At 39.6% G+C, this 22,937-nt stretch overlaps 1 protein-coding gene across 9 annotated transcripts in view; it reads right to left on the bottom strand.

The window, feature by feature from the left end:
• Nucleotides 1-22,937, bottom strand: part of PIEZO2 (piezo type mechanosensitive ion channel component 2) — a 311,173-nt gene that overhangs the window by 94,882 nt on the left and 193,354 nt on the right. For 3 of the 9 annotated variants that reach the window (XR_012659159.1, XM_075084661.1, XM_075084664.1), the window contains exons 8-9: nt 7,826-7,994; nt 814-945 (exon numbers count right to left, since the gene is read on the bottom strand). Coding sequence is in view for 8 of the 9 variants with exons in the window: in XM_075084661.1 (XP_074940762.1) it covers nt 814-945; nt 7,826-7,994 (301 nt within the window). In the remaining variant the exon portion in view is untranslated. The remainder of the gene's footprint in view (nt 1-813; nt 946-7,825; nt 7,995-22,937) is intronic. The other 6 variants (XM_075084668.1, XM_075084662.1, XM_075084665.1 and 3 more) reach the window with 3 other exon arrangements.

Raw genomic sequence — 22,937 nt, 5'->3', positions numbered from 1 at the left:
CAGTATGGGATTATACTGATTAACTGCTTTCTAATGTCTTTCTAATGATCCAATGCTTAAAAACTAAGTTTTTAAATGATCATTAGAATTACTGTAATTACAAAAATAATCCCAATGAAATGTTTATACTAATATAACATGTGATACTGCATCCATTTGCCAGCTTGTTTACCATTACTATTACTGTGACTGAGCTCTTGGAGCTTGAGTATATGTGGCGCAACAGAGCGTTTGTACATCCCAAATTTGACTGCAACTCATCAAATGAAATTTTGCACTGCAGCTGGTGAGGACAGTTGGTAGAATGCTGGACCTTTCCAGGAGCTTTTACACCAGCTGCCTTACCTGCCCTGCTTTAAATATCAAACAAGGACACCAGTATGCTTGGAGGAAGATAAGCTGGAAGTCCCCTCTTACCAATGACAGTGCTCATTAGTAGTTACAAGGCAGATCATATCTTTACATCAGGATTTAGATCCCTGACAGACTTTCTAGCTGTTTTGCACAAAGATAACAGCATCACGCCAGAAGCCTGGCCCTAAACTTCTTAAATGCAGAAGCCAAAAACAGAGTGTGCTCTACTTTTGCTTCCTTACACTGGCTCTTGTTTTTGTTTTATTAATTTTTACAAAATGTATTCCTACTCTGCCACACAGCCTTGATATTATAGCTGATTTATATAATCACACGTGAAGATCTTCTTACTTGCAACCTATATAATGCTGCTGCCCTTAATTTCAAAGTGACTGGGATAAAATTATCTGACTGACTGAAATACATTCAATGCAGAGACCATCCCCCCTCCAGCCTTACTTTTCTCTCATCGGTTGTATAGTGGCTTGCATACCACAGACTGCGTCTCCTCTCTGCTGTCATTGGAATTGGACTGCAGGCTATTTCTTTGTCATCTTCCCTGCTAAAAGATTTTTCTTCTTCAGGCATCTGCTAAACAATACAAATGACAAGACTAGTTATAGCTCTCTAAATAACAATCTTACCAGAGAACTTTAAATTTTCCCCTAATTGATGCTCCCTCTCCAAAGTATGTCTTCGAAGCATCTTTTAGTGTCTAATGCACTCGATATACGACAGATGACTCTTACTGAGATGACATTTTCAGAAATGATGACAGAGCTTTTCTATAACTGCTAGTCTGTCACTGCCAAGATGTTCCCTGATAGTTACAAGACACCAGAACTACACAGATCTCCACATCCTACCTTACTATATAGTCATACCATAAGCTAGAATACAGATGTTTAATTTTCAAGGCAGTGTATCGAAAAAAAATTCACTCTTCTCATCTGCCTATATATGTGAAAAGCCAATTCTGCTTCACTAAACAACTGTAGAATGGAAAAGATCAAAACCTTTTGAGCATACTTGTCTACCATTAAAGGCTAACCAAAGTCACCAATCCACGCCTTAGTATGTAACAAAGCACATCCATCTAGGCTCATCTAGTCTAGCTTCTGAGTCAAGCCATAAAAATACCTGTGTGTGTTAATGTAGGACAAGGTGACTGGAAAAAGCCAATATGGATTTACCAAGGGTAATGTGATTGCTATTTATTGCTGAAACTGGCTCAGTGGATGAAGGGGAAGGTGTGGATGTCAGCTACCTTGATTTTAGCAAGGTGTTTGTCACAATGTCCTACAAGATATGGGCTTGACAGATGAGCCATAAGATGAGTGGAGAACTAGCTAGGACAGTCTGGCTCTAAGTGAGGAAATGGCTCAAAGTCAAAATGGTACTTGGTCATGAGTGGAGATCCTCAGGGAACTGACTACCTGACAGTAAGTCTGGTACTATTCAGTACCTTCAAAACTATCTGGATGGAATGCACCCACACAAAGGTTGTGGGTGACACTGAACTAGGAGGTGAGCTAGATGGGCCAGAAGGAGAAGCCACCATGCAGAGACAGGCTAGAGGTGGGCCAACAAAAAACGCACAAGGTTTATAAAGATCAATATAAATTCCTGCATCTGGAATAAACCCACCAAACAGTAAGGCTGTGGACAGACAGCCTTGTGTGTGTGTGTGTGTGCGTGTGTGTGTGTGTGTGTGCAGATCTGTGGAACAGGCCCAGGGTGTCCTGGTGCACAGCAAGGTGAACATGAGCCAGCAGTGAACTCCAGCAGCAATGAAGACAAACACATCCTGGGGTGCATCAGCAAGAGTAATGACAGCAGATCGAGGGATGTGATTATTCCACTGTACCTGGCAAGTGTCAGGCCATACCTGCTATTCAGCTCTGGCATCCCCCAGTTCAAAAGAGAACCTTTAGGCCTTCTGATACCTCAACTGTAGTTTTAGAGAAGACAGAAGTACTCTTCTCACAGCAAGGCATGGTTATAGGACAAAAGGCTAAGGGCATAATTTGCCTCAAGAAAGTGCCTTCTGGATATGAAAAAAAAAATCACTGAGAGAACAATTAATCACAGGCATTGGCTGCCTTTGCTGGAAACATCCAAGACTTGACCCTGGACAACCTAATCTGAGGCCCTGCTCTCACAAGAAGTTGGATCAGATGGTCTCCAGAGGTCTCTTCCAACCTGGACTGTTCTATGACTCTATGATTGTCTATGATCCACATGATCTATTTCTTCATCTGTAACAGGAACTATTAACACTAAACATCAGAGGACTACTAATGCAGCAGTCTTAACTCCACCTTAATTCCATGGCCTAGCAGGGGTATGAGGCCTCTCAGATAGACTGAACATGGATGTTATTATAGCACAGTAACAACTGGGAGACTGGGGTACGTGTACATAAACCATGCTAGGTTACAGCTCCTCTTCGGGCTCCTCCAGACCTCTTCCTGCACTGTCGCTCTTTCTCCTGCAATCTTGAACTTCCCAGCTAAACTGTCAGAAAGCAGCAGAACCTTGCTGTTCATACCAGTGAGAGGAGGAAGCTCAGTCATGTGGTGCTAAAGGGAGGAAGGCAGTGCTCTGGAGCCAGCGGGGCTGCATGTCAAAGCTGTGAGCATCTCCAGCACAGTGTTGCTCAGCAGCACTCACTGGCCCTGGCATAACATCAGGGAGAAGCTGCCACTACTGAAGTTACTCTGCTCTCTGCCTTTGCCGAAATTCTCATTTTGAACCTTAGACTTTGACCCTACTTTTTATTTTCATTACTTTTTGCCCTTAGTTTCTGGTTCTCTTAGTTTTCTGATTTGTCCTCTCCTCTCAAGACTTCATGCGGTTTTTAGATTTTTGGCTGCGGTGGAAATAACAAGTATTCAAACTTTCAGAGGAAGGTATGCAAAAACATAAAGTGAATATTATGGAATAATAATAGCAGTGGCTATTCCACGCTGCCATTTATTAATGCCTGGATATTTATCTCAAAACTAGTAGGAATGGAGATGATTGAAAGGTAGACTTAGCTATGCTTTGAAGTACTGCTTTAAAAAAAACTGTTTTCCTATGTGAAAAAGTGCTAAATATACACACATGCGATTCTAATCAGAAATGAAAAGTGCTCGAGTCAGGTTCTACACTGCTGTTAAACTTAATTCAAAGAATTACCAAAACTCTACTTCTTCTCATCAAAACCTCCACCGGTACCACTTGTTTAGAGTATTGAGCCAAATCCTCATTCGTACAGCTGTTAGGTCTTGCTTCATAAACCCACCCCTACTAAGCAAAGTACACAAGTGCTTGTGGAACCTGGAGCAAGGTCTTACTGACTTCAGGAGGACTTAAGTGTACATTCAGGAACTTTGCTGAGCTACAGCCAAAATATAGATTACACCCCAGCTTTAGTATCGTTATTCTGAACTTACCCTGGTCAAGTCAGCTAATTGTCATATTTTATTTCAACCCGAATGGTCTCTTTCTAAGGACTTAAGATTTTTCTCTTGCCTATTTTGTCCTTTCTACTTAGCAGATACTTGTATTTCTGCTTCAAATTAAGTCTTACTAAGTAGACTTTTGGTCTGCAACAGAAATATCCTAATGCTTGCTGTTTTACTTAAACTCTATCTACTGCCAACAATGAGATACCTCATGGTGTAAAAGCTAGTTTTTGTCTGAACTTGAGGTGTTTCAAAGGCAAGGTCCCGAATCAGGCTTTTAATGGGAACTAGCTGCTGGTTCCCATTGCTTATGCAAAATCAGCTGATGCAATAGAATAAATCAGGATGCTGCGCAGAAGTCTGCAAAGTTACCCATGGGAACAGAACATCTAAACATCCTAGTTGGTTCTGAAACTCTCTCCATTCCAATCCTAACAGTAAGGTCCTATTTTTTAAATCTTGACTTAGATAAACAGTTGTTATTAGTTTTACTCCTCAGAGGCAATGGTAGCACATTTCACATACGATTGTGTATTTATATTTGATTGTAAAAGGGCATTCCTAGCCAAACTGTAAGATGAATTAAACTGCTTCTGTGCTTAGAATACTTGTCACTGCCATTTGAAACTTTAATATAAATGTGGTCCATAATGAAATGTTTATTAACAGCATTTAGTTTGGCACCAGGGTGACCAAAACAATACCAAAAGACCTAAGATGTAGACAATGATTTTAGTAATATATTTTTAGCCTATGAGACTATAGGGAAGGGTGGGAAATCTTGATTTCTCTTTCTCAGAGGAGGAAGAAAAGGCAGAAAACACTAGTCATACAATTAGAACTTGTGGAGTCCTTTGACTTGTCTAATTCTTCCAGTTCTTCTACTGCCTGAGTAACTCTCAAATGCCTCTTAATTCAAACAATTCTAAAAATTCTGTAAGAGGACTCTACATTAAATTGCTGTTACTGTTGACTTCTGTACTATTCTTTACTACTCACTGGACTGAATGAATGGGCCCTATTCACATATTCAGTACTAACAGTTACAACTATGAGCTGAAATCTCCAGAGGGAGATTGTCTCTTCTTATTTTCAGAGGTAGAATTTCACAAGACCCAATGTTAGAACAAATCAGGATCCAAAATACCGGGCATAAGAAAAGTAAAACTTCTACTGACCGTCAACGGTGTTTTGCATGAGTAAGAACCATACAGAATCCCACACAGAGACTGTACACTGAAATCTCATACATGCTGTACTTTGGCAGACTGTGGCACACACACAAAAAACTTCACCTTGAAACTCAAGATCTGAAGTGAGCGTTGTTCCTGTAAAATTGTTCATCAGCTGCAGTATTCAGAGACAGTCTCAAGAGCATCTGTCTCAGAGAAGTCCTGCTGCAATCCAGCAGGAATTTTGTGCACAGGAGGACCCCAAGATGCAATTCACACGAGAAAGAAAAAACACCTTACTCTGTGTTTAGAGTCTGCTATGCCACTATTATATTTAGCTTAAGGACATCTTTTTAGACCAAATAAGTATTTCTTTATGCATAATCTATCATACACAGTTTGTTCAAAACTGGTTTTGTTCAATAGATCCTTTTGAATAAAATTTCTAAGATCATAGAATCATAGAATCATTAAGGTTGGAAAAGACCTCTAGGATCATCAAGTCCAACCATTTACCCAACACTACCACATCTCCTAAACCATGCTGTGAAGTGCCATGTCTATGCATCTTTTAAATACCTCCAGAGCTGGCGACTCTACCACCTCTCTGGGAAGCCTGTTCCAATGCCTTAGATGAGCCACTTTTTACTGTATATGACAGCAGTATGCAGAGAACAACTGCTTTACACTAAACAGCACATAGCATATTGACTTTGCCATCCATCCAACTCTAGGCAGGTTAGTGGTGGGCTCCTAAATACTGTGTAACACTGAAATTGCTGGGGATTGCAAGGGCAGGTTATATACTCGGTTCCATAATGAGTCAAATGCACCACAAATTCACAAGCCAAAAAACATTGCCATGAAGCCTGGAATACAATTATTTCTGGATATAAGTAATTGAGAACGGCATCTACGAGGAGAAAGCTAGTACGAGGAAGATTAATTCCTGATCTATGGCACCACTAAAGGAAAAACAAAATGCATATAGACAAAAAAAGGCCATAAGGAGAAAGAGTCTAAAAGATGGTAAATTTTGCAAATCTCAGCATCTCTTTCTAATGACAAATACTTGCATCACTACATCCTGTGCACCAAAAATGAGCATTAATGCATGGATATAATTTTCTTTACAATGTTCTCTTTTTTAAGTGTCCATTTCTCTTTGGTGGGAAGCATCATTCCCCTGGCTTTTGAAGCTCCCATGGGAGTACCAAGAGTCCGTATTGCAGCTGATGTAGCCATGGGTTTGAGAGACATCAACTTTTCTTAAATTAATCTTTTTGAATACTTATTCACTCTGGCTCAGTTGCTTAGAAAGCATCTCTAACTTGACTTGTTTCCAGTTCTCAGAGACTGATTTTAGTGTCTTATGGGAATATCCATCTCAGACAACACAAGTAGTCTAAAAGAAAGAAGTGCACGCAAGTCCACTATAGTTCCTCTCTAGTCCCTGGAGAAGCTTGCACGATTCACTCTACCCTGAGACAGACAGGCTCATTTCTCTCCACTGAAAAAGCACAGTAACTACTTAGACCCAGCAGCAAACTTAAAGATGGTGAAAGTTGGATAAAAACAATCCGGGTACTGTAAATGAATTCCCAGAGATGCTGAGATCACACAGCTCCCACTAACTGCATTTCACATGTGGTTACTCCTCTGTGAGTAGTTCTCATGATTTTACTATGCAGTTTGTGAGATGTGAACTTTTAGTTACAGCCCCAAGGCTAAAATAGTATTATTATTTGCAAATCTCAGTTTTCATTTAAGGAAAAAAAAAAGCAAGTTTCCAGCTGCTGCAGCTGCAGAAAAAAATAGTAGGGAAAAAAACCCTAAAAGAACTCAATGCCAGAGGGCACTGGATCACAATCTTTTAAAACCTTGTGACTTTAGAAAAGCCAGTCTTAAGATTGCTGGAAACTTAAGACACAATTTTTTAATAACTCAAGCTGACAGTTCTGGCATCATTCACCTTTTATTATGTAGCCCAATATATGTAAACCCCAAATATCAGACATCTCAGTTCAGAGGTGATGTGTTTTGTCTGTCTTTTAAAACATTAAACTGCTACATTATCTGTTATATGAAGAAACACCCTTAAAATAAGAAAACTGTCAACATTTTTACCTGATACTACTACAAACTCCACTAACTGACAGCTCAGTCATGAGTATTTTCATTGTGGTTTATGGCACCACTAAACCTAAACTCTAAAACTCATGTCAAGCCTCAGACGATAAGGAGATTAAAATAAATAATGCTTAGGATCATCCTCTTTATACTACCAGTTTCTATGCTTTTAAGATATCTTTGGGTTCTTATATTCCCTTTTTCCTTTGAAATTGGAAGAAGTAGAAATTTACTTTTTGTCTCCTTTTTCTCTGACTCTTAAATGAATGCTGGGATTTTCACTCAGGTGCACAGATTCAGTTGTTTAAGAAACAACTTCTCTGTCTGTGATAAAACCGCAAATCTCTGTCTTGCCTCACAGTATCGTATGCCAGCCTGTATCCTACTTCAGTCCTGCAAGACAAGCCCTGGGCGTTTGCCTTCTATTCAATAGCACCCGCACTACTTCATATCGATACTGGCTTTCCAAATCAGAGTGTTACTGTTCTGCCATGGTAGTCCCCACATAAACAGTCCTGCTGACTATAAGAAGAATATCCATGTAACTGCTCAAGATCAGGCTCTTGAAGACACTTATCAGAAAGACCGAATTCAAGATACCAGCTTGCACTTGCTGTCTATTTCCCTTAACTTTCTTGAAAGTTTGCACCTCTTTTAGCAAGTATCTGCATTGGCCAGTCTCATAGTCATTAGTGCCAGAAACGAGAAGGAAGTTACCCTTACAATGGGCTCTTGTAGCCAAAGACGGATAAGAGTTGCGAGGGTGTAGTACATCACCAGCAGTAGGATTGGATTTGCATGGTGATACCAATGTAACTCTTGATTTTTGATGATCATCCAAGTGCTTGAGCAGTTTGTCTGAGTAAGCGAAGTCACACCGAACAACCTGTGGATATAAAAAACCAACAGAGTTAGAAAATAAACACCAAATATTACCACGTTTAAAATTTTTTCAGTGAATTTTGTTTACCTATAATACTCATTGCTCAGTTCAAAAACAGTATTTTCCATCTTATCTGAAATGCAGTGAACTTCATTCCACAATATATAGTGAAAAGGAATGGTCTTTGCATTTGGTTTTCAACATAAAACATGGGAGTATAATATTATATCTACCATGTCCAATGTGAAAACTTTAAATGACCTGCGCCCTGTAGATCCGGAGCTACAGAAAAAAGGGAGAGAAAATCTGGCTGCAAGGCCACTTGGCAAATCACAGCATATGACATTTCAGATTTAGTAAACTGACATACAACACCATTCCACTCACTCTGCCAGGACGGAGCGGTAAAGTACATCTCCTCAGCACATTGAACAGCTTACCTATTTTTTTTTTTTTTCAAAAGCTAATACTATTAATATTTTGCTATCTAATTGTGCAAATACTTATAAACATACAGAGCTCCATTGAATACATAGCTGTTGTGAACAGAAAAAGAACACATTCAGAATGGCAATTGTTCTGGACGATCAAATCATTGTGGGAAAAAATGAAGAAAAAATATTTCCATAATTAGTATTAATGTAGTTGCAGTATTAATACCAATTATATGAGATATTTGACTATCTCTGGAAAAACTGGGATCTCACAATATTTCGATCAAGTAAGAAACATATATAAATGTGTCAGATGCTGAAACAAAACTAGTAGGAATTCAAAATTAATCCAGTTCTTTCAGTGTAAAATATTTTGCAGAGTTCCAAAGATAGTGCGTAGAGTTACCAGTAGCATACATCAGTATTCATTATAAACAGTTTTGGTTTATTGACAAAGCCTTTTCTTCCACAATGTATATGAAAGTTTTCAGGTTTTACAAGAAATAAGATTTGATTCTAAGAGAAGAGAGAACTATTTCTTGACAGAACCACCCCCACCCCCCCAAACTATCATTACTCTGAAAGAGGAAACCAAATACATTTTAAAATAAGTTTTTCTGCTGGGGGATTTAATCATCAATAGTATGTCTAAAAGATTGCTTCTTCTTTTACCTAGCAAGATCCAACATGAAAGAGTGAGTGAATACAAAGAATGATATTCAACAGAGATGTACTGCCTAAAATCTGCCCTTTGGATGCTATAGAGTGAAAAGAATATGAAAAAGGAGAGGTTATACCTGTTCGTTCAGTGGGGGTTTGTGGCATGGGTATAATACCATTAACTTCCAGACCTACAGCTTTATAGCATTTTATTAAACAATTTATCAGCACTCACTTCTCATTCTGATTGTCAACATGAGCCAAAGGCTATAAACTTTAAGACTTCTCAGAGCTTTTGGGTGGATCCAAGGTTGGAAAGAAAAAAAACGATCCTGCATACAAAATAAAGTGTTGTAACTTAAAGGAGCTGACAGAGCTGTGTTTGGAACTGACCCAGATTCAAACTTCCGTAGCATCGAAGCACATTCAGGGCTGGTGTTATGATTTGGCTCCATCAGACCGAAATTCACACTGGCTTATATTCTGTTCATATTTCTATCAGTGTAGGGGAACATCTTGTTTCTTCTGCTTTCCTCTCTGCCAACTGACTTGCAATTTTTGCCCGTCAATGATCAGGATTGTTGAGTTCCTATTAGTTCCATCCTCTACATCTATTTCACAACACATCCCTCCGTCTTTGGTTCATTTTAAGCTTTTCTATGTAAGCGCAGTATGAATCACCCTATTTCTGTTTCACAAATGTATCAGAATCAGAGTGAAATCCAATTCTTACTGAAGTAAGAAGTCTTTCCAGTGACAGTGAGTGATGAATATTTCCTACAGAAATGAGGGAAAGAACGGTTTCTGAAGGTCCTTGGACCCTTCTGCCAAGCAGACATGATGTTCATATCATATATTCCATTCCTTTAGCACATAGCATTATGTACTATAACTATAATGTCTCAAAGTGTGTTTTACTTTTATCTCCACTGAAGAAATATTCCACATAATCCTACCAGTTAGGAAATTCTATTATGCTTCAGTTAAATCCTCGTTCTGTTAGTTTCATTTGCTTGCTTCAAATTATCCATACATCATACTATTGGACTTAGTTCTGCTCCCTTTTCGTCCTGCATCACCAAATATACATAAGTTACATGTATCTCTTCCCTCTTAGTTGCCACCTGACCAGCCAGGCATTCATTTAACCCATTTCACTTTGAATCTAGAAGAATTTACAGAAATCTAGAAGAACTGCTCTGCATTTCTGAATTCTCCTTGGTTTTTGAGACTTGTTACTCACAAGGTACTCCACACAATATTGCCCATCTATCAAATTTAAAACCCCCTGATGTCTTGGGAATACTCATTCTGTCTGTTCTGGCCTCCAATAAGACTACAAGTTGCTATTCATTTAATATTTATGTTTCATCATTATCTTTAATGAGAACTGCTGGTGCAGAACATTTTTCAGAGACATAGAGACATCTTCTCTTATTCAAAGCTTTTAAATACATGGGAATGACTGCCATAAAATGTATAAGCATTTACAGTAAGCAACATATATTAGGGTATTAATCAGTTCTGCATACTTCTTTCCACAAAGATGTCTTTACATTCAGTACTGATCACAATCAGCTATATTTGTGCCTAGCTCTGATCTTAGTGGGGCTTTGTCTTAGACAACATACATGTATACCATCAGTAAAGTCAGAATGAGTCCTAAGTGGGGGAAACCAGATGCCAAACAAGCATATGCATGTCTGGTTACAGAAAACAAATAAAATAAATACTGAGTGACCATTTACTAATGGATATACTTTGTTTTTCAAAAGATGCATGTAATGTCAAAAGCAACTTTAGGTTTGCAAGATGTAATAGATTAATCTTTCTATTCTTGTAAAGAAGCAAAAATTGTGTTTTTCAGTCATCAGCATTCTGAAAATGCATTTTATTTTAAAAAAAAGATAGTAGAAATAATTTGGAAAATTTTAGAAATTAAGGAATGCTCTGAAACAACACAGTGAAAACCAGATCTTAAAATACAGGTGATATCTTTTTGTCCAGTTCCTACTCTGTAAGTTTGTTTTCCCAGCAAAGCTTCCTACTGAATCTGTGAATCATCCTTCTGGCAGATGCACTTTCATCTTTTGTGACTCCCTAACAGAGCTGTAAGCTGTGGCCATAAAAAAAAAAAAACAAACCACACCGCCTTTTTATATCAGTCTAGCATTGAAAATCAGAAAAGCAATTGCAATTTTAATTGAAAACAGAAAAAATTCCTTTTGCACCCACAGATATTTGACCTAAGGAGCTGCTGAAGTACCACGTTTTATTACTGCATTATGCACATTGCTGAAACTTCTCCAACGTGCATTATTTAATTATTACATTAATTATAGTGTAAGAATTGGTGTTAGTAATTAGTCATGGTATTAAGTATGAACAAAAATGGTTACATAAACCAAAAAAATTAAACATATGCGTCACATACAGAATTATCAAAGCAATTACGGATCTGTTAAGTCTGTGAATTTTGCCTCCAGTAAAATTGTCTGAACATTCTTCTTTGTAAAAATGTAGTTGTCAGTCCAGATCTTACATGTACTGATGATTTAGCAGTTGGCTTCAGACCAGGGCTTGCTTCATAATTTCCAAGGCCAGGAAGGGAAGTAATCATTCCCACTTCCTGCACAATGTAGGACATGCAATAGTTCTTGTATTGAACGAGGAACTTGTGGTTGAATCACAGTTTAGAGTTTAGAAGGCATCCAATCTTTAATTGAAATGATAGCAAATCTTCTACTGCCTTATTATTTTCTAACACATTTAGTTTCCATAATAGTTTCGTCTAGACAAGATATCCAGTTGCGGCATCTTCCTACAACTCTGTGTACTACTTTACATACTACTTTTCACTACACAACAGAGCAGAAGTCATTTTCCTATATCCTCTCTGAGCTTCACAATTTATAGCAACCTCATCCAATGATCCAGAACAAGCATCTACACTCCACCTCCACCTCACTGCACAGCTTTCCCCTCTTTGTATGGCCTAGGGGTCAAACGTGGACACCACCCAAAGTATCAGAGTAGAAGCCTACCTTTACATTTTTACCCAAATACATTTGGGCTTCTTTGGATAGCCTAACATCAGTTAAGATATAGGTGAAAGCTGTTTTATTGCTACAGTATTAGACCTGCAATTTCTAAACTGGTCACTGCAAAATCTTGATGCACTAATACACAAAACCAAGGGAAAAAATCAAGGTCAATTAAGCTTCCTTTCTTTTTCTCTAAGTAATACCTGCTACCTTGTCTTCTTACGAAACTGTTTCATCTCTTTTATCTTCCCAGCATTGAGTGACAATGCTGGCCAGTTCCAAATAACATCAGCAGAGGAGCACGAGACAAAAAACGGCACTTAATTCCTCCAAGCTGCATGAAAATGTCGACTGGTAAGAGGATGAGATGGATGGAGATGGAGGTAGAGGTGAAGGTGGAGAGAGGAGAAAAGAGTACCACTATGTGACAGGCTTTGGAGGCAAGGAGAGAAATCCTGAATTCGTAACTACCAGTGTTCACCACACTTTTAGAAAATCCAATTTGAACGGAAGTGAACTTTAATATGTTAGGGTTTTTCTTTAACTCGTCTGAAAGAACTTGGGGTGAGACTGTGCTGAAATTCTGACTGAGCTTGAGAGCTGTTTTATTTGTTTAAGGATTGGGAACAAAAATTATATAGTGTCACTTTAGTGACAGAAGCTATCACCTTCCATACAGCACTTATGAATATGCATCAAAATACATTAATATAAGAAAAACATTCACGTTTTCTGCAGAAAGCCTCCAAGGTAATAACTTACAATGTTTTACAGACTCACTTCTGACTCACTAAGCGGAAACAAAAGACATACAACAGCTTTTCTCATGAGCCCGACCTACCTCCTGACAATGTGCAAACCACACATAAAAAATTCATTCAGTGCTTTCAATCAAAGAGGACGTGAAGTGATTCACAGTGGCAGGAAAATGGCTGTTATCATGTCCTATTGATTACATTTCCTCTGAAGGGTCTGAGAGTACAGTGGATTCTCAGTTTCAGTTTGCTCAACCTCTGTAGAATACACATGCTCATGAGTTTGCACACTGCTTTGGTTTATTCTCATATATTGTAGCCAGGTATCAATGCAGAGGGACTGAAATTGTCTTGTTTTGCTTCACTGACATACATATAAAAGTTTAAAACTGCACGCAGATTTGTCAAACATTTTCCTATATACCACTTACTACAAATCATTCTGGTCAGAGGTATACTACTACATCAATAAAATAACTGCGTATGTTAATATCATGGCATAGCTTTAAATGCTCTTCATTCATAAAAAATAAGGAGAAGAAACAGAATTTTGGATACCCTAAGAAATAGTAAAAGACTACAGATAAGAAAGAAAGGAAGCAAGAGTTCTCCTAATACACTCAATTTTCTGGTTTATATTTTTAACATAACATTCTTTTTCAAGGTGATAGTGCCAAAAACCAGAGTGAAACCAGATAAGTGGGTGGAAAACGGAAGAAAGGAAATCTGTACAGCTATTCCATACAATGGTATTTCATTTGTTAGGAGACCGAACCTACTGTTTCAATAGGATGTAAAGGCAGGATGTTTGAAATCCCAGACCAAATGTGATTGTGCTAATTTTTATCAAGGGAAGCAATAACAATGTGCATCTTTATTGAGAATTGTGTATTTAATCAGAAGGAAAATATATCCATAACAGGAGAAACAATCTGAAGATTTTAGGCATGAGTGTAATGCGTGTTGTAATGCTTATCTCTCCTTAAAGACCACCATGCCAATTCCTTTAAGGTCACTAAATGCAGTTTTAGAGGCTGTGGGGTGTTCAGGTGGCATTGATTTGGAAACTGCACATCTCTTATTGTGGCAGTACTACAGCACTGATTTTAATGGGTAATTACGACACTGAGAATACTTGCAAGTTATGGTCTCACTTCCACAGTTGCTTTGACAATGGACAACGGAAAGGTACAGAGGTCTGCCAGTATGGAAGGGTAATCCTTTTTTTAACTTTCTCACACAGTTGCTACTTTGAGTATGTATACTACACCATGAGTTATGTATACTGCAATTTAAGATCTATATTATATCATATATATATATATCATATATATATCATATATAGATATATCATATATAACAGAATCAAGATGGACTTTGGGAATGGAGAACTCAAAATAAACTATGGTTTTAATAACGTACTTAGAACATTAACACACACAGGGTTTTGTGGAAAATTATCAAATCACAGATGATACCTGAAAATTTCCAAGACTTTTTTACAGCTATTTCAAGCCTTCTTCATCCAAATATTCCTGTTATTGCATGTAACATTTGCTTTTTATCCACAATAAGCTGGATGTACATTACAAATACTGACTGATTTAAGCAGAAAAGATTATTTCACTGGAGTTGCTTCCTGTTTCAGGAAAAGATTTACCATAGACTAATAAAATAAAATAAAACAATGATGCAAGTCTGCAACATTTTGACATGGTAGCAGGCTGGAAATTAAATCCAGAACAGGACAATGAAGATTACATTTTGAAGAAATGTCTGCATCAAGTCACTTCAGGAGCTGCATTTCCTGATTTAGTATTTACGATTACAGGAATTTTTTGCCAGGGCCAGTACATAGTGGATGGTTATTCATGGCAATAGCATCAGAGACTTCTGCTGTGCTGTGTTGGATTTGGGAAATCCATCTTTGTAGAACTTGTGAATTTCTGTTGGATTTTATGAACTGTCTGAATCTTTATGTCATCTGGAGATCATCTATTGCATACTTATTTCACTTCTCTCACGTGGAAGGGGAGGGGAGTGGTGCCTACATATCTGGGGTAGGAGACTATGAAAGTTGACTGACATTGGAATGGCTGAGCCCTAAATGGAGATGCTAAAAGTGGCCAAACAAGAGAAGAAAATGGAAGAAGAGAAGAAGAAGAAGAAGAAGAAAAAGAAGAGGAGGAGGAGAGGAGAGATGGGGAGGGGAGGGAAGAGGGAGAGCAGAAAAAGGAACAACAGGGTTTATTTACAAAAAAGAAAGTTAACAACAGTAAATCCCCCAAAATGGTGAAAAAAAGTGTAGGGTTTTTTTTGAGGGGGGTGGGGTTGGGGGGGTGGGGGACACAGATACTGGTGGTGTTAGAAATCTTTTCCTGGGGAAAATAGGGCTGTCATACAGGGAGAAAAGGCAAAACTTCATGATTTACAAGACAAGCCCCAAAGATGGAGATTGATGAAGAAGAGTACTTGAAATACTGAAAGGGCTATGTCCTAAACTGTAAGCACTTGAAGAGTGAACCTTTTGTCAAACATTGACTTAAAGGAGGTATATACTCTTGCCAAATTGGAAAATGCCCTGTGGAGAAGAGGAAGGAGTGTAAATAATTAAAAAATAAATTAGCAAACAGAAGACATAATTTCTACACAGCCCTCGTAAAAGTTAGGAGTCCCCCATTCATACAAGCCATCCTGTTGAGTTTTCTGTACTTGGATGGCAGAGCTACACATAAGTTATGATCCATAAAATTATATCCATAGAGTCTCTTCCAAGGGAATCCTGTGAGACACCCCACTTCCCCCAGTACATCGTTTGGCTATATGCCCAAAGAAATACATACTGTTGGAAAGGACTCAGCCAGTCCCATGGTACCTCCAGGCCCATCCTTGCTTTCCAGAGGTTGTGGCTATGGTCTGGGAATTCAGACCACACCGGGGCTAATGCTCCAGGTTACGCTGAACTGACACAACATTTTTACAGAAATAGCAGAACACAGGGAGGGAAGAGGTGGGAAAGTTGGCTGAAATGCATTAAGTGTCCCAAAGAATTAGAGTTAAGATGAGCAGGAGGCATTTGGTTTCACATGGCTTTTTAAGGGAAAAAAGAGAATGAATGTGAAAATTGGCATTTGTCTTTCCAAATCACGTTATTTATAAGATTCCACAGAGAAGGTGCTGATCCTTCATGCCTTCTCCTCAGCTCAGCAGGACAACTGTGTAGGCAGATACTGCAGACACAAACCTCCGTCCACAGCTGGACTAAAGTTATTAAATTCATCCCTTTTGGAGTGATACAAGCTTTAAAAAGCATTGCAAGTATTTTTAGCACTTATAAGCCCTAGACCCTGCTTTGGTTCAGACTTGGATAATTCAGAACTGGCTAAGTGGAACTGTGCCATATTAACAATAACAGAAAAATTTGATTATTTGGGTTGAGAAGTATTATGATAAATTTCAGCTTCAGAGTTAATAACATTTTTGGAAATATCTGAAAATGTAGACTGAAACTGGAAGTGTTTTTCTTCAGAGTGTTGCTATCACAACGCTATAATACAGGCATACACACAGTGAATATAGGCTTGGTGGGTAAGTAGATCATTCTAACTTTTGTTTTAATGTCATCATATTTCTATAGCTCTTTAGCAGATGTCTATGCACTTTTTTTTTTCTACCAAATCTTGGTTTCCATAGTTTCTATTGGATCAAAGCTTTTCTGGCAATGACAAAACCAGCCCTGGTATATCTCCCACCCTCTTCTGAACATCAGTGATTTTTCTTTCAAAGGAAAACTAATTTCAAATGCACATCTACTGCATGAGAAACCTCATTAAAAAATAAGTAATTAAAACTTGTGTGCTAATATCCTCCATGTAATAAGACCAGAGAGAAATTATGAGCCATTAATCAAGGAAGCTGTAGAAGAGAAAGGATAGCTTAAAGGGTTGTGAATTATAGAAAAACACTTGCAAAATACTTGCAAAAACTGTAAACACAACACGAATCTTAATTCAGGGAGAATAAAATGACCATATAAGCAGCCACAATAAAATCACTTTGCTCTCAAGTGGATTAACAACTTTAAAACAGGATGTTGAATAGTATCTGCTATATAACCTGTTTTTTTGAAGCAATCAGATAATGGAATTTTTTCTGAGACTATGTGACTGGAAGCTGTTAAGGATTGGACATCCATTAAAAATTACCAAACTTCAGACAAATACTTCATGTATCTGAAATAAAGCAGCTGCCCTCAGGGGAACTTAAGTCTGAACATAAAGATTTGTGAGATATACGCCACGCTTCATCCAATAATTGAGCTTTGTACTGACTTTCTACTCCACGATCTTGTAGTGTGCTTTCATTGCCTTAGAGGCACTAATTCCCCACTCTTATCACAGTGGGTCTATTAATCCCTTTTGTTTACTGAGAAAAAAACCTATTGTCAAAAGCCTGGCATGAAGAAGATTTATCCTATCAGTGGTTTTCCTCTCTGAATCCCCAAGCTGTTTCATTACCCATGACACAGCTCAGCTGTGCCCTGAATTTCTGGTGAGCATTGATATTGACGTTGCTCTTTTCAGCACATCAGTGAGCTTGAAAAGCAGCGATGTTGCTGTAGCCTTTGGGGACCTTTGCTGTGACTTCCAGAGGTGATCATCAGATGAAGAAATGTCCTGAAGCAGTGACTCCAGTATCTTTTCATCCCAATCAGACAGCTGAGCATCTGGCAGAGGGAGGACCACCAGATAGGATGTCAAGAAGGTGAAATGGGGATAAAGCTGCAGAAGAAATTGTGTTAGGGCCCCTGCCTGATACCTTAGCTAGAGTTCCTCCTTAGACATGATCCCTCCTCACCAGAACCAGCAGTGTTACTGCTATGACAGCAGCAGCCTGGCTCACATGTTAGGTAGAGTGTTAGGTAGATGTTTGTTCTGTCACTAAAACAAAACTACTGTAAATGCAGCAGGGTTTTTTTTTCAAACAGTTTCAGCTACAAACCGGAGGCAACTCAGGGAGCACAGAGCCTGCAGAAGCTGAGGCAGCACTGCTGGGATGAGAAGATGGAGAAAGAAAAGCCACCGCAGTGGAGGAGGCTGGTTGGCACCAGGTGCAGTGGTTTGCCACCCGCTCCCCTTCCTCTCACATGCGCACGTTCCCTGCGACTGTATGGGGGAATGAAAAGCAACTTACACTGAAAAGCACCGCCTGGGGAAGGACGCCACCCAAATCGTGCCAATAAAAGTAAAAATTTTTAACGTTTAGTTGCATTTTCTACTCAGAGATGAAAGTAATGAGAAAAAACGTCCAGGTTTCTAAGGAGCCATGTGGAAAGCAGGAGAGGGAAAAGCAAAGGCATGTTCAGAAACATGCTGAAGCATGGCCGCAAAGGCTTCCCCTTGCCAGAGGGCGAGCTTGGACACCTCAGCACACAGCAGGAGGCATGGCTTAACGACGTCTTTCCGTGCCAATTAGTAACTGAGGTTATTGGTTTTTCAAAGTAGAGTTGGCAGAGCTGCTGACAGGAAAGAAGCCAACAGTCCCACCTCAGAAAGTCTCACACAGGCAGAGCAGGGCATGTGAAGGGAGGACAGCCTGCTCCTAAAACTAAAACAGAGAGTGCAGCCCACAGACAGTCTTCTTGTCCTAAGCTCAGGTGCTGGGAGAAGGATGGATGCGTTTACACAGCTAGTCCAATGACTGTAAAGCTTCAGCAGAAATCCTTTAGGAAAAAGACCATGCTCAAATAACCCCTGTGAGCACCAGCATTTAGTGGGGTGGTGCAACATGACCAGAATGTGCAAGTGACCCGTACAACAACTAGCCATGCAACTGCCTGCCAGCTTAAGAGATTTATTGTTACTTCTTAGAATAACAGATGCAGAAGAACAGAAATTGGTTTAAAGTGTAGTTTCATACTCATTTCAACTTCGAAGTAACTTGGTCTGTGATCTAGGAACCTAAGGACACAGACTGCAGCCAAAAACTTTGGGTTTTACTCCAAGCTCTGGGTATCTGAGGGGGGTTATGCAATTCATCTAACTTCTCTGTTAGGGAATTTTTCTGCCTCTGAAAGGGAATGATGATACTTCTCAGTCACACTGGGACTGTCTGCTAGGTTCAGTGATGCATGCAGAGGATAAAGAGATTTTCCACTTACTCAGCTGGCGGTGAAATGGATTGAAAAAAAGCAAGACTGATAGATACCTAAATTGAAAGATTTTGCAGTAGAAAATATGAGCAAAGATATTCTTTTTTAGTAGAAGATGTGCTAAGGCAGAAATGTAAGTTATGATTCCCATTTGTTTTTAAACAGAAAAAGAAAATAAAATAGCAAGATATGGGAAAGAAGATAACGGGATAATGAAAAATAAGGCTTGGGAAATGCCAAATAACTACTTTCAAAACCAAAGCTGTAAAACGTAGCTGATTTTAAATCACTTATAAACTGTAACTGATTGGCTCAGTTTTTATCAGTAAGTTCCCAACTTCAGCTAGACAAACATAAACAAGCGATTAAGCACATCCACTATGAGTGTTTATAGAAACCGATGGAGACCGTCTCTCATGCAGAAAAGGGCTAACTCCCTGGTGTGTGCTCGACTGAGGTTAGTCAGGACTGCCTTTTGTACTACCTCCGAGGAATGTGGGATGATTCATTTGTCGATGTTTATATATTGAGCTGAAAATACAAAGAGCTACGTAAGTGCTAAATATTTATCATCACAATTTCTGCGCATGCCAGAGTATGAAAATAAAGGCTGGTGAAGAGACCTCAGGAAACCAGTAAAGACAAGCCTGTAATGCTAAAAGAAGTTTGCTAATTATCCACTTCTCGTAATACAAAAAAGGAACAGCAATCCAAGTCTGGTAAGAGCCGAGGGGTTGATGTCTGTCTATCCCTTCTCTGTCCTTTTTTTCGGACACTTGCTCAATGATCATAGCATGCAGATCTGTGTTCTTTAAAAAATAAGAAAAGAAAATTAAAGGGTCACTTCTTCACAGTCGTCCTCTGCATGTCCACACAGGACAGCGGGTGATGGGCAGGGAGTCTGTACTCAGTGTCAGCGTGCGAATGAGATACATATAAGCAGACACACAGCATGTATGGGAGAATGGAGTGATCCAGCTCTCCCTGACCATGAGCAGAGCTTCTGACCATGAGCAGAGAGGTGTGCTGGTCCCATGCCAGAGGGGTTAGTGGCTGCCGGAGTGGGAAAGCTCTGTTACAAGAGCGATTGCACACCCATTTCAAACCGGAATCAGCAGGAATTTTATCAGGATACATCAGAGCTTGTAAAATCTTTGTCATTTCCGTCTGTCCCTCTCATCCCGATATTTCAATGCATCCCAAGAAACAGGCACCTTCGGCTGTTCTTATGGTAACACATGGCTATCTGGGGGCAGGAGACAGCAAGGAAGTGGCAATTTGCCAACATTATGTCATGTGATGGTGACTGATTTTTATGTTTGCAGCTTACGCTTAGTTTCCGGATACAACATACACGTTGTTGGGAGTGCCAAGGCTCCCCTCTCCCCACTAATGAGAACCACCTGTGGCCAGGGCCAGCCCCCACCAGACTTTCAGAGAGCTCACCCGTTGCAGGCTTGCTGCTGCAGCAAAACATGGCTTGGAAACTGGTCTATCCTGCCTGTAGAAACCTGTAGTTTTTAAAAGGCCTTAGCATGTCTCTCGGTTTACATCCCTTTCAAGTCCAGGGGAAGATAGAGGGATGTATATCACCTGTGGTGCAACACCAGTGACATGAATAAAGTTGTGCCTGCTTCTGCCAGGGCAAATTTGGCACTTAGTGCAGGGTGGCAGTTACGGTGAATGCTGACGGCTCTGATGTGAGGATGGAGAGCCACCACTGCGGCCCCACTGTAGGGATGGAGAGCCACCATCGCACAGACTGCCAGGAAAGCTGGGAAGGGAGGCTCTGCCAGAGAAATTGCTGCAGTTTACTTACTAGTTCATCTGTTGCTTTTCCCCAAAATTTTCAAATTTGCTTTAAATCCTGGCACAAACAAGAATTTGCTGATTTTAAAGAACTGCAGTATGTAGCAAAAAGAGTATTAATAACTATGTAAAGACCAGCAAGGGCTACAAATTCTCCCTAGTAAAGCTGGGTAAGTTTGCACTGACCTCCCTGTTGTCACCATTGGACTTCCACCAAAACCTGAGCTAACCATTTTAAATCAATGTTGTGTACAACTCCTATAAAGTGAGACCAGCGTGGACATTTATTACATGTCTGCTGATGAGTGAATCTCCAAGGAATCCTTTTGAATAAGTGTTGAGAGAGGTGAATTCATTTTGGATGCACCTCCGAATGCCCATGTGGCAGACACTAAGCTGGACATCTCACAACAGCAAGTAGTTTTGCAACGTTTCCCAGGCTTTCTTGCTACAACTGACTGGGAACCCCACCACTGGTTCTCCTATAGCATTTGGATATTCTAGACAGTGCTCTCAGAATGGTTAAAAGTGCAAAACTCAAAACAGTCAAAAATCATATGTATTTTTCAGTCTTGTAAAAAGTTCAGTTTGTACTGAATTCTGAGCAGGGTTCACTAGATAGAACTCTTTCTTTGTCAGTTATCCTGAGCAGTTTCTGAAATAGACCAAGCCAGCTTGTTGCAGTGAGGTAGGACACTAAAAGGGAACTGAAGAATATGCAGGTTCGTTAAGAACCAGTAGACCTTCCTCTTAGGAAGCAGAACCAAAGACAATGGAGAAGGTTAGAAGATTTACTACAAATTTTCCAGTATTCTTTGGTTCCCCTATATTTTCAACTCTTCTGCCATGCTGTCAGGAATTCTGGTAACTGTCTACTCACCAGCCACAGCTATAAGTATCAATCTTTTTGAACACCAGATATACATTATTAGGTAGTTAATAAAAAATGAAGACTGCATGGACTCTGATGGTTCATCTGATAGCAAATGGACTGTTTGCTGTGCAGATCAGAAACATTTCCTAGCATAATATTGAGAAACTCACTTTGTATGGTGCACAAAATCCTGAGACAAGACATCTTTTGCAGAAACATGCAATTCAAAAGAGCACTTAGAATGACAGTATCATAGACCAGCCCAGGTTGGAAGGGTCCTCAGAAGATCATCTTGTCCAACCTTTCACGGGAAAGGAAGCCCAGATGAGCCCTGGGCTACCTCATAGTTTAGGAAGAGATTATGATGATAGCAAGGATGAATAATGTCTTTTGTCAACAGGAGTCTGAATCTACATTTCTAAGCTGTTAACACTTCCTTTGCAAAATAATTTTGAAAAAGGTAATGAAGCTGAAGATAAAGTTCTAAGAAAGCACATAGGCCAAAGCCTTTTAAGTAGAATTAATAGTCTCCTAAGATGTTGTACATCATACAGCTGCTATGAAACTCAGCTGCAAAACTTCCATAAGAATAAGGACGATTAGCTAACTTGTCTTCCTCTGCAAGAGAGAAATCCTGGCTCTAAAACCCAATCTGGTCATCATGAGAAACATGGTGGCTAGTCCGGCATGGTTTGCTGCATCCTCTGTGACTACAAAGTGTGCTTTTGCTGACAAAGGATGACAGAAACAGAAGAAGGGCAGTACAGTGTCTTTTCACGGCATGTATCCAGGGGTCTCTGCCTCGGCAGCGGGTACTGCAGTACCATGGTGGTACATGGCCAAAAAAAATCAGGCAGAAGTCACGAGAGCTGTTGCAACCACAGGGCAGCTCAGTACAGAACACATAAATGAACTTCAAATACTCCATCTTGTCAAACACTGGCTTATGACCAGGTTACCAGGCAATTCCAAAAAACCTCAGAAATTCATACAGGGGTAAGAATATTCTGCCTCTCAGAGGTGAGCCACCTTTGAGACAGGTGCTGAAGAACTGCAGCAAGAACTAACAGTGGCTGCAGATCAGGAGAAACATGTTGCCCAGCTCTTGGCTCCAGTGGAGCTACAAAAGCAGCAGGAGATCTGTGCCTTGCCCTGGAGAGAGGCAAGACACTGCCAACAAGGTAATCAATCAGCTACATCTTGCTATTTTGGCAATATC

This window comes from Phalacrocorax aristotelis, chromosome 2 (assembly GCF_949628215.1).
Source record: "Phalacrocorax aristotelis chromosome 2, bGulAri2.1, whole genome shotgun sequence".
In the NCBI taxonomy this organism is placed as follows: domain Eukaryota; kingdom Metazoa; phylum Chordata; class Aves; order Suliformes; family Phalacrocoracidae; genus Phalacrocorax; species Phalacrocorax aristotelis.
This window is presented reverse-complemented; position numbering and strand designations above follow the sequence as displayed.